Source organism: Hirundo rustica, chromosome 3 (genome assembly GCF_015227805.2).
Source record: "Hirundo rustica isolate bHirRus1 chromosome 3, bHirRus1.pri.v3, whole genome shotgun sequence".
Lineage (NCBI taxonomy): Eukaryota > Metazoa > Chordata > Aves > Passeriformes > Hirundinidae > Hirundo > Hirundo rustica.
Window position 1 is genome coordinate 65,071,299 of NC_053452.1, and position 12,278 is coordinate 65,083,576.

Consider the following 12,278-nt stretch of genomic DNA (forward strand, 5'->3'; position numbering starts at 1 on the left):
AAGGGCCATCCACCCCACCTCTGTCATCTGAGTCCTTTGGCAGATCTAACTGCAAATGGCTGGAGAAGCATGAGAAGTCAAGATATCTTCAAAGAGATTATGGTAAATCTGACTATTTGAATAATACAGCACATTAAAAAAATGTATGTCAAGCTCAGTAGAAAGCTCAGTTCTGCTAGGTTTGGATTAGGAGTAAATAGAAAGGAAAAATTCTACAGAAGGAAGATAATTTCTATTTCCTTCTCTATTTTGTTTAAATTCTTGAAAAGGGAACAGTGGTAATCATGGAGGAATTACAAGAAGAATTAAAAGTAGTTCTCTCTCAGCAGAATAGAAACAGACACCTTGAAAACCAGAGGAGGTTATGATCTGACATACTCAGAACTCTGGATTAACCAGTCAAGGTAACTTCAGAACTCCTATATCTGACTTGAAAAACTCTACTCCTTACATCACTACTTTTTTTCTCTGTTTCTAATCAATAACAAGCTTTAGTGAAGTCCAAGGGAAAGGCAGCATGGTGGCAGTGCACAGCTGAACCAGTGAGCTACTGCTGAGTAGCACAGGAGTGCTGCAGACAGATTTCGGAGGTGTGGTTCTGGACCAGTGACACAAGAGCATTGCTTAAAAATGATGGATTTCAGTGGGTGAGACAGGTATGCTCACATAATTTGTTCCGGTTCCCAAACTATTACTGTAGTTTCTACTTTAAATATGGAAATTGACTTTCTAAATTAGGAAAGAATCTTCAGTGTGTGCTCGCTGTATTTAAAACATCTTGAAATTACATGATATGCATATAGATTTTAGGCTGTCTGCAACTTTTCCTTTTAACTTTACTCTTTACAAACACTTCAAATTACTGGTACAGGGTGGAGGCCTTGAGATGATTTACTTTTTCCAAAATACTGGTATACGAAACATAAAAATAATTTTAAAATAATAAACAGAATGTGAATTTGGGTTTTATGTTTTTGTTTTAACTACCTTCAGAGACTGCATTTTTTCATCTTTTCTGCTTTGAAATCAATATCTGACATATCTTTCTACAAATGCTGAGAAGTGTTTGCTAGCATTGTATCACAGCTTATTTTGTGTCATCTGTAGACAAAGCAAATGCTGCTGCAGGATGCACTGGGAGAAAGAGCCTAAAGAACTAGATGAATGGCACACAAAATTATGATGACTTTGAAGTGTATAATAAATGCTGTCCACAGAAATAAATCTAAGTGGGAGAAATGGCCTCTGGGATATCTACCCTACACATGCACACACATGCATTACCACTAAAAAAATCACTCGAGAGCCTTGGCACTGAAGCACTAAATTCTTTCAGTTGTCCAAGAAGCCCCATGGGGCATACCTGACAATCAGCCTGTCTAGGAGAGACTACATTTTATCTCAGGGTGAGCCAGTGTCAGTGTCCACCTTTCCAAGGGCATGATCCTTATAAAATGTTTGGAATGCCCTTCCGTTTGTACAGACGAACTAGGACAAGCCAGCTTAAATATGACTCATTGTTATTATTTAAGGAAAACTTTAAGGAGTCATTCCTTATGCTGATACTTTTGCAGTATCTCTCAGAGCTGTAAATCCACTACTACTGCCCTGCTTTCCCCCCATCTTCACTAATAAGAAGGGGAAGAATTTGGACATAAAATAACAAACAAATTTGAAACTAAAAGCTTTTATGATAATCACATGACCATTATATTTTGATTTTTCAAATAAAAAAAGGAGCTGAACCACCTTATATCTTGAGTCCAATGCTGAAAAGCTGAGCACTGTATGACTTTATAAATGATGGAGACTTAAAGGGTAAAGGGAGAGAGGCAATATGCAAAATCCAAGCCTTATCAAAATCAGTACCTTTCTCCTATCGAGTTTGAAGAAATGAGGTTTTAATTTCAGAAATTGAAACTGACTGTCACTTGAGCAATCTGATGACGTGGGGAAATGTAAACAAGATGCAATGATTTCATAATTTTAAATCTAAGCCTTATATAAAAATTGCTTGAAAAAATTTGTGACAATCTCTTAGTACTGTCATTTTTACAATAATTTTCAAATAAATATACATTTTCTGAGAATCCTGGTAAGATTTGTTCATACCGAGCATTACTATTTTTCAGGAGTGGCAGAGACAATGCTTGTTTTTCTAGTTGTGAGGGTGTCTGAATGTGGCCCTGTGGAATTTCAGTTCAAAGCAAATCCAGATGGATTAAATAAAGGATGTTTCTGAAATGCAGAGTGACTGGGGAAAAATGAACAAGGGAGGAATGAGTTTGGATTATCAGACTGTAACTAAAGATATATATGGACATATGAAACAGTAAAAGACAATTAGAAAATGTATTTATACTAAATTAAAACTTTATTGACTAATGTTCTCCAGACAACATGATCTGACAAACTATGGTTGCATACATGCAATGAAGTTGAAGACAACAGTAGTTTAACATGGAATGTCAAACAAATTAATATAATGTATTAAATGAAACAATTTATTTGTGTTGCTGCAAAATGAAACCAAGCTATGTATTTCCTTGGTCAACCTGTGTTCAGCTAAGAGGCTATGCGTTTGAAGAAACTGGTAGATTTCTTTAGCATATATTTCAAATAAATTAGCTAGAATTGTACTCTTAAAAAATCCTTTCAACTTCACTTGCATTTCAAACATAATCTAACTGTAAACACTAAAATTGCTAGAGCTATCTAGAAAGACCTAACTGTCAAACTCAATGGACATTGCAGTTCAGTAAATGTGAATATTTAGAACAAGAAAAATACCAGTTACTGCAAAAGCCATTTAGGCATATTTTATTATTAATCCAGCACAAAGCACTTCTTCTAAGTTTCTCACATAAAAGACTAAAGCTTGCTTACAGTACTACAACTTCTATCATTCAAGCATCATTATTATCTATCAGGGAGATCGGCTAGATGACCTAATGGGTCTTTTCCACCCCTAACTTCTACAAAAGAAAATCATTCACGCCAGCAAGAACATGGTTCGCTACATTTTGGGCTTGATCCTGCAGATTTGTTGAGGCAAAACTCCCAACAACTTTAAAGAGAGATTTTCCAGAGCAAGACATCCAGGATTAGGCCCTTTCGATTTTTTTTATTTTTATTTTTAAAAGAGCATCCATTTAGGATACATGGAAATATTTTATAGAATTAAAAAAAATATAACAACGTGTGCTTCACTTACATTGAAGGAACCAGAGAATGTAAACACCATAGTGGCCCACATCTTCACAACATCCATGAGAAAGTGTCAACTGCAAGTAACCTGTGTGCGTTTATTTCTCAGCCTATGCTTCTGAGGGTGTTTTGTGCCTACCTTTACCTCCACATCCACACACATACCTACACCCTTCGTACACATAAAGGTGTGATAAAATTCACTAAAGGCAGTTACTTGCTTGTCTCGATGCTTAAATCTGCAAGTGGCAGCAAATTGTGTTTTATATAATACTAAAGAGGCTCTACATAAGTATCAGGACACAAGTATTGCTGTGGGCAAGACTGTGTCATTGCTGTTTCCACAGCAATGTGTGGAGCCATCCCATTTACGCACATCACAAAATACACCTGCATGAAGGGCTGGAAGAACAGGTGACCAAAGTATTTCTTGGTGGGCCATGCCTGAAATTTGAATTGAATGACTCAAAGACTGTACATTGTCCTCACAGGAGCCTTCCAACAACCCAGAGGACCATGTAGGAAAGTTTACCTTCAAAGTGCACTTTCTAAGAGTGGAATGTTCTTGACAGGGAAATGGTCAGAGGCAATCCTGGACTTTTTTGCATGTTGAATAGGAAAAATATTTTCATCTTCAGGTAGCACTTCACCCTGACAAATGTGAGTTCAGTTATTATTGGGTTTTAGTATTACAGAAGATTCTTTAGAAACAAACATGATAGTACACACATACGCATACACTCAGATATTTACAGCCTTTCTAGAAAAACAGCCCTTTACCTTAGTACTACCTTTTTTCCTCTTTTTTTTTTTTTAGTATTTAAATTCTTTAAACCAGCTACATTAAATATCAATGTGTACTGTACCACCCCACACCAACCCCACACCCCCCAAAGAACCAGCAAGTATTTTAAAAGTTTGTTTGCTTGTTTGTTTTGCTTTTCTTTTTAATGATTGTTAAAATCTCCTGCTTGAGACTGTTAAGTACCACCTCCACTGGAACAAGATCAGCACTGACGGCATCTTCCAACGCACGTCGTTTCATAGTTGAGCAAGTACTGCATCAAGAAGCTTAGATCTCCAGGTCATCAGGTCGAGGCCTGCTGCTGGCCCGGCTGCTGGCTCTGCTGGGAGGCCTCTGGTCCACAATGGTGAGGGGCTGCAGCTCATGTCCTGATGCCAGCTTTTTCGTGTTCTGGTGCTCATCGGAGAAGTCGAAGGGCTGGGCGTGCGAGTTGGAGATGGTGCTGCCAGCCTGCCCCATTCTGTTCTGCTCTGCACTGTAGTTGGCCCAGTTTTGTTCGCTGGCTTGCTTATTGTAGTTACGACAGGAGGAATTGTTCCTGTCTCCAGTAACAAGCTTGTACCCTGGGGGAGACATGGGAGACAAGGGGGCGGTAGGGGACGAGCAGCCATTGTAATAAGCATATTTGGGGGAGCCACAGTCCTTGGAAGGGCTCATGGCACCGCTGTGGGAGTAGGGGTCGGTTTTCCCTTTCACACGATCCTTGACACCCTTGAAGAACACGTAAAAAAGCTCAATGATGTTCAAGGCAAGAGACACCAAGGACACCACCAGCATGAAGAGGATGAAGATGGTTTTCTCAGTTGGACGGGAGAGGAAACAGTCCACTCTGTGTGGGCATGGGTCACGCTCACAGGTGTAGATGGCATTCAGGCTAAACCCATAAATGTACCACTGTATCAGCAAGAAAGCCACCTCGAAGACAGATTTAAACAGGATGCTGATGATATAAGTACGGAGCAGTCCCCCACGCATCTTCACTTTGCCATGCTCTTCAATCCCATACTTAAATTTCTTAATTTCTATTTGCTTGAGATGCATATCCACATTCACACCATCATTTGCGACTACCTTAAGCTCTTCTTCTCTTTTGTTCAGCTTCTCTTCTTTCCTCATTACGTAGAACACATGTGCGAGGTACAAAAGGGTAGGTACAGACACAAATATGATCTGTAGAACCCAAAAGCGTACATGGGAGATGGGAAAGGACTTGTCATAGCAGACATTCTCACAACCAGGCTGTTGAGTGTTACACCGAAATGCAGACTGTTCATCTCCCCAGGCAGATTCGACTGCTGTTCCCAACAGCAAGATTCGGAAAATGAAGAGGACAGACAGCCACACTTTCCCTCCTGCAGTAGAATAGGCTTGAACTTTGTCAAGAAGTTTTCCCAAGGCACTCCAATCACCCATCTTCACAGGCTTCTAGCTAAACAAGGAGACAAAGGAAAAAAATAGCAAGGGTTAAGTTCAAACTTTAGTACCTTTGATACACTAAATCACTGATCAATGCTAATAGAGCAGTGGTGTCAGATTTGCTGTAATTTATGTACTTTACACAATCTGAAGACAAACTGGAGTTTTAGTTAGTGTGCAGATGAAGTGGGAAGTCAGAGAAACTGAAAAGAGAAAGTAACATATAATGTCTCAGATCACAAACGATAAAGTTCCTAATTTCACTCCAGTTTTCAGGAAGCCCATGATAACTCTCAGTGATCACTGTGGTTGACTCAGATTCCTTGATGGCAGCCTCAGTTCAATGACCTACACCTGCCTCAGGTGAAAAAACAGCCAAGACATACAGCTGAGGCAGGGTGTGGAACTAAGTAGTAGCACTGCCTAAATATGCTAGGAATATATGAAAGATTTCTCAGTTTCAGCGTGGATTGATCCAATGTAACATTTATATTCACTTTTTCAGATGCTAAAAAAGCAAACCACAGTATAACCTAAATACAATAGGTTATCTTAAGTTAACATTAGGGTTGCATACTTAAAATTCTACCTTTGCAAAATACACACACTTTTTCCTACACATCAATATTAAACTGAGCTCCTGGCTATCACTTCATAGCACATAATACATTTAAGAGTGTAGTTCCTAATGATGCCAAGTTTATACTTTATTCAACTTCAAAAAATTGTTTGTTGTCTAAATTAAGCTTACACATTAGCATTTGCATCACTTTACCTATTGTTTTATGAAGGAACGAAAAAGAGTAAATACATGAAACACAGCTAAGATTGTGTCACCATATTGGAGGAACTGGTTTCCTGTTTATCTGTGATTTTCTTAATTCATTGGCGTTTCAAGTTTGTATTTGCATCTTTTTTGTATTTAAATTCCTTCTTTGTTGTGAAAGGAAAAGATTTAGCAAGAAGAAAAAGGTAAATATGCTCTGTTTGTAAGGAAACTCCTGGCTTGCAGTTTGCATTCCAAATGCTGAACACTGCAAGTTTAAAGTGTCTTTCCCGACTTCAGTTTTAAAGTGCATGTTTCTGGGACACAGGCAGCTTCTCAGGATATCTGGAAATACACAGGATTACTGAAAAGAAATTAGATCGTTTGCTTGATGTTCTAGATTCCTAGGAAATACAAATTTCACTATAGATTTTTATCAACTGGAGAATGGCGATCTAATAAAAACTTACATTTTTACTTGCCCAAAATGAAAAAGCATGAAATCACATGAAATCAGGAACTTAAAAGGAAAAATAATTGTGAAGTTTACCTTTTACTGTGAAGGCTGCTGGGCATAGATATTTGTTCCATGGATGCTGAGTAATCCCTTCCTGGTATTAACAGTTTTGATAATGTCCAAATGATTTCCTCCCCACTGCATTATGGATATATTCCCTAGTGAAGGTCATTTATAGAATACACGCTTTTTGGATATTTCATAAAATAGGAAATTTTAACACCAAGGAGACTTGCTTTCAAGAAGTGGTGAGTCACTGGGAACACAAAATTATAAATCTGGCAAACTCAAACATAACAATAGATGCCAAATAAAAACACACTATTCCTGCCACTGAGTCTGAGAGAGTAATGGGAGATGAGTGTTTAAAGTAAGCGCTCTGATAGCTCTGAGTTGCCAATTACCTTTGAACCCCTGAAAAATATCCCAGGGCAATTTCCTCCATCTGCCAAATCAGCTGGATCTGAAGTTCAGCCACTGCAGCCTGCTGACCCTTCCTCATATAATTAGCTTTTCTCATGGATGAAGCCTCATCAAAGGATCAGGCTTACTTCAAACTTTTGAAACTGGAAGCCTTTGCCGGGAGGAGCACATAGAACATGTTTGTCTCTGACACATCCCCTCAGCCATCCTCAACTTTCATCCTTCCCAGAAAAAGTGAGTTTTTTCTTTTTGGGCTGGAGAGGCAGGGAAGGAGTCAGGCAGAGAAGTGTGGAGGTCCCTGGAAAGGCTGGAATGAAATGTGACCACGTTCCTCCTCAGGCAGGGATTGTTAAAACAGAGAACAGCCTGTAACTATACAACACGTGAAGTTTGTTTTAAAGGCAAGCTATTTGCTCCATGTCCTAGAAGTGCAAGTGGACAGAAAGAGCCTTTTTCAAGTAACAGCTTATTGATTTAATTAGTCAGCTTTCCAGTGACTAGAAACTATTGGGTTAACAGACTTTCCTCAGACTCAACATAGCTTTTTACAGTCTAAATGTTATTTCAGATTGAAAGCCTGATTAAGAAAACAGAGGATATGTTATTTCTAGGCAGTTATGTGTTGTTTGTTTTCTAATTACACTTCTCTCTGGTTCATTAATGTCATATGATTTACTTCAGTTTTGACCTACTTAATCCCACACCTGCAATATTTGGAGAATTTACTACCTATTTTTTTAATTTGCTTCAGCATGCAAAATTGCTAAGTTTCATTTGTGTCCGCTGGCAATATAAACTCCAGGAGGAAACATTCCATGCTTGAATTACTCATACATAGTTCTGAAAAGCAACTTTTTGAAAAAGAGATCAGTTACATGCTAGCCTTTGCCAGTGATAAAAAACTCCACATCAATTCAAAACATTGTACTGTTAATCAGATAACCTTGTGGTGGCACAAATATATTACTCCTTTTCTTAAGTGGATTCCACTGCTTTATGAAACACAGTACTTTGCTTTGTTGTAGGGAAAATTCATTCATCGGATCTAACTTGTTTACTTTCAGGGCACTGAAGACCAGTTTTATTAACTGATTACAAATCTGTTTACCAGGTATAAAAAGAGGTTTTGTATCAAACGGGTACTTAGGTATTCTAGCTTTGTAAGTAGTTTGAAATGGTCGGCAGACGACGTTTAAAAATAGCTCTTTAGTGTTCTGGACTTTAGCTTAACACTTCCAAATACCTTAAATGAGTCCCCTGAATGACACAGGCTGGCCTGTTCAATTGATACAAATTCAGAACTCCAGGAGTTTAAGGATATGGCTGATGATGAGTACGTGCATTTCATGAGTTCCTACTGATTAATACTTTACAGGATTATAACCTTCTCTGAGGCAGACTAATGCTGGCCTAGCATTAAAATATAGCAGTCTTTAAAAGATGGATTTCTTCCAGGTCCTACTGTGTGTGGGTAAAGGCAGGGGAAAAAAAATCCATAGAGCAGCAGGAGATCTGACAGCATTCATCTGCATGGGTTTAGGATGACCGCATATATAAGATATTTGATTTTAAAGCCACAATTAAGAAATTCTAGAACTATTTTTTATGGACAGCATTCATCATGTCATCTGGTTCATATTTTCCAAGAAGAATAATGCAAACTTAGTGCTGTTGTAATGTCCTAGGTCTGACTACTGTGTTAGAAGGTCGCATGCTTGTGGATGGAAGAGCAGCAAGGGTTAGAGTTGGTTCTAAAATGGCATTGTACAGATGAAGTAATTGGGAAACAGGCCAAAGCTTTGGCTTTCCAACTTTTTCTATCTTTTTATTTGTGCTCATACACACCTAGACAACAAAAGAGAAGGCTCTGGACCCTGAACATAAATCAGCTTGAGCAGTTCCCAAAAATAACATCACAGAGAAAGCAGCTGAGATGTACAACTCATTGGGTTTGGACCTGTTGGAACAGGGGAGGCTAGCTTTCCAAAATCTTGTAAAAATAAGCAAATGTCTTGCAGACATTCCAATGAGAAGGTGTAGTTCATATATAGGTCTGCAGATGAGCTTCAGTTCATTTCATCCACTGGACAAAGGTTATGCACAAAATGGTTGCAGTAACTAGAATTTAAAGTGTCACAACCGTGTTTTTCCCTTTGTCTCCCAGTACTGCTGACAGTCAGTCACTACCAGATCTACCCCACAGCCTCTGCCTCTCCCATTTGTACCATCCACACCTAATTTAATTTTAAAGCATACTTGCAAAAGCAACTGTAAGCACTTTCTTAGACGTTCTCTAGTTGTACAAGTCAGGTCTAACCTCTGTGTTAATGCTCAGATTCATGTCTCTCCTGACTCAATTTGGAATTAAGGGAAGGAACGCTGAATTCCCTGAGGGCCTCAGGACCTCTGATGCTCCTGCTTGAGGATCTTGAAATCTGGATGTCTAAATACACAAATGACACAAACAACAGCCCCGGTGCCTCTACATAAGACAAATTCAGTGAGTAACATGGAAAGAAGATACCAGAGATTGGGGGAAAGAGAGCAATGTATCTAATGAAACAGAGGCATTGCTCAACGTCCTCTAACCTTCCCCATACCCACAGGAATCCTTGGCCCTGGTTCATTGCAAAGACAAATAAAATTAATCTCTTGTGCTTTCATAATATGAGAGCTGAGATAACTTTAGAGTGTTGAATCTGTCTGCGCTCCTGTGTGTATAAGCATTCAGCTTTATGGCGCAAATCAAACCCCTTGTGTCCGTCTCTCTTCCCTCTCCTGATCCCAGCCTGCTCCTTGCCTTTCTCCCATTCGAATGCTTGTTAGGTATCATGGGTCAGTGCCAGTGTTTGGCTTTGAAGTTTCTCAAGGAAACACTTCAGTAAACATCCCAAAGACTAGAGGCTTAAATTCTGCCGCGTAGTGTGCTGTGCAGATGTTAAAAATGGCAGGATGAAAGCTTCACGCAAGCCCTCTGGACTCACTCCCTACAGGCGCGCACACACACGCGCGCACATGCACAGGGACATCAGGCAAAAGGTGTCCATACCCCATTTAGTGCCCATTACCAGGGTTTTTGTCATAAGTATCACGTACAAAAACGAGAAGAAATCCTCAGAGGAAATATGCTGCTTCATGAGGCTTGCTGGTTATCTCAAGGCAAAATATGAGGACACATATAAGCACACAATATTCTTGTTCGTGTGTTACTCGATAAGAGAGACTGTCTGCTTCATCTGTCTTTCAGCTGAAGGCTCTTTTTTCTCCTTCCTCGTGCTGCTTTTTAACTACTGGCGAGCAGCAGGCAACAACTGCTATGAGGAATCGCTCCAAGTCTCGCAATATGAAAAGGTTTTTAGTTCTCCAAGAGATGCTGCTCAAGTTTTTTTTTCCTCTGCATTTTAACAATTAAGTCTTTGAGGTATTATACAGGGGATGTGTCATATGTGGATTATGTACAGTCCTTCCTAGAAACTTTCATTTATATCTACCCAAGACTTGCCAACGTGGTAAGGCATATCATGATATCCCACATTCCTACTCTAAAATCCCTCACTGAGGTTGCTAAAACAGAGTAACTATATACAAACCAGGTTAAAAATCCATAACCCGTGTCTGGATTTTATCACATCTATTTTAAAAGAAAAGGGAAAAAAAAAAACTTATCAGGAAGACCACGTGAAAATCGCCACTTCAGTAGCTGCAGCATTTAACAAGGCATCTAATTAAGAAGCTTGCTCTGTTCAAACTATCAGGCATCAATCAGGATTTCCATATGAAAGCAAAACGTGTGGGGAAGGAATGGGACGAATTCAAGGCAAGGTTCCCCTGTTAATAACTACTGATGCAATTTTGATACAGCAGAGGAGAGTGAATCGCACCTCGGCTCTCTCTTTAAAGGAGCTGAGTTAGCCCAGAGAGCAGTGGAGGGGAGAGAACGCTTGTTGCAGCAACAAATCCGCAGCTCAGCCCGGCACTCACAACTTCGCCGCAGTCACTCCTTCGGCTGAACAAGGTTACAAGTTGTAGAACTGTAGCACTTCTAGAAATGTATAGAAATGTGACAAAAGAAAGCAAAGGATTCCTGCAAGTTGGAACTTAGCACTTTAAGAGAATCTACGCTGTTTAGAGATGTGTGTTTTTATACAAGTTCAACCCTCAACGCAGTAACGCAGAATTCTTAGGGCGGGAGGAAGAAAAAGGAAAAAGAAAAGAAAAGAAAAGAAAAGAAAGAAAGAAGAAAAAAAAAAAAAAAAAAAAAAAAAGGCTACACAAAATGATGAAAAGCTTGCAACTTACCCTTGCTGATCAGCAGTGAAAATGGATCAGAGTACTTCTTTGGAGGGTTAAACTAAAATGGAAGAGCACGTTCAGGCACTCAGACCTGTCTATTTAAACTTTAAAAGTCTACTGCTGTTTCGTATTTTTCATCCTTCCTTCCTTCCCCACTAATGAAAGAAAAGTGCTGATACCTCGTAAAAGTTTTTTCTAACTTGGAACACTGGGAGAGCTTTTAACTTTTCTAGCCTCTGACTGCGAGAGGAGGGGAGAGGGAGGGGACGCAGCCCGGGAGGAGGGGCGCTCTGCGGGCGGAGAGCACGGAGCTGGGGGAGGAGGAGGGAGAGGATTGAAGGCACAGCAAAAAAACAGCCCGCGGAAAGTCGGAGAGCAGGGAACTCTTGCTGATTTAACAAAACAAATACGCGGGCAGTCAGCAGCCGCCACACAGCCCCCGGTCACTGGGACACCTGGGTGGCACGGTGACCGGATCTGGGCTCGCCGGAGACAGATGCAACAAGTCGGCTCTCTGGTGTGCGCCAGGAGTTTCACCGCAGGGAAAGGCAGAAACGCAGTGAAAGGCAATAATGCGTAACCAGCGCGGACCTTCTGCATGCTGCGGCTGCTGTCTCCCAGTCACCGCTCAGGAGAGGAAGCCCTCCCAAGCCCTCTCTACTTTTTTTTGTTGTGAACGCAGCCTTGTTTACTGGGGTCAATTTCCTTTACGTGCACACATGAAAGTACACAGCAGGGGCAGCCTGTTTGTTTCCACGGGAGATACACATCACATATTTTTTTACTATTATTTGTGTGTGCATGTGTGCGTGTATCTGTCCCACGGGAGAAATGAAGAAACGATCTCACAT

The 12,278-nt window shown here is 40.1% G+C and overlaps 1 protein-coding gene across 2 annotated transcripts; it reads right to left on the bottom strand.

Moving 5' to 3' along the window:
• Positions 1-2,355: 2,355 nt before the first annotated feature.
• Positions 2,356-11,797, bottom strand: GJA1 (gap junction protein alpha 1). 2 transcript variants are annotated; one of them, XM_040058044.2, is made up of 2 exons: positions 11,434-11,797; positions 2,356-5,437 (listed from the first exon to the last, which is right to left on the bottom strand). In XM_040058044.2, the coding sequence occupies exon 2, from the start codon at positions 5,423-5,425 to the stop codon at positions 4,280-4,282; it is 1,146 nt and encodes a 381-aa protein (XP_039913978.1). In that variant the 5' UTR covers positions 5,426-5,437; positions 11,434-11,797; the 3' UTR covers positions 2,356-4,279. The 2 variants fall into 2 exon arrangements, with proteins under 2 accessions (XP_039913978.1, XP_039913977.1); XM_040058043.2 differs by having other exon boundaries at positions 2,356-5,441; positions 11,434-11,690.
• Positions 11,798-12,278: the final 481 nt, after the last annotated feature.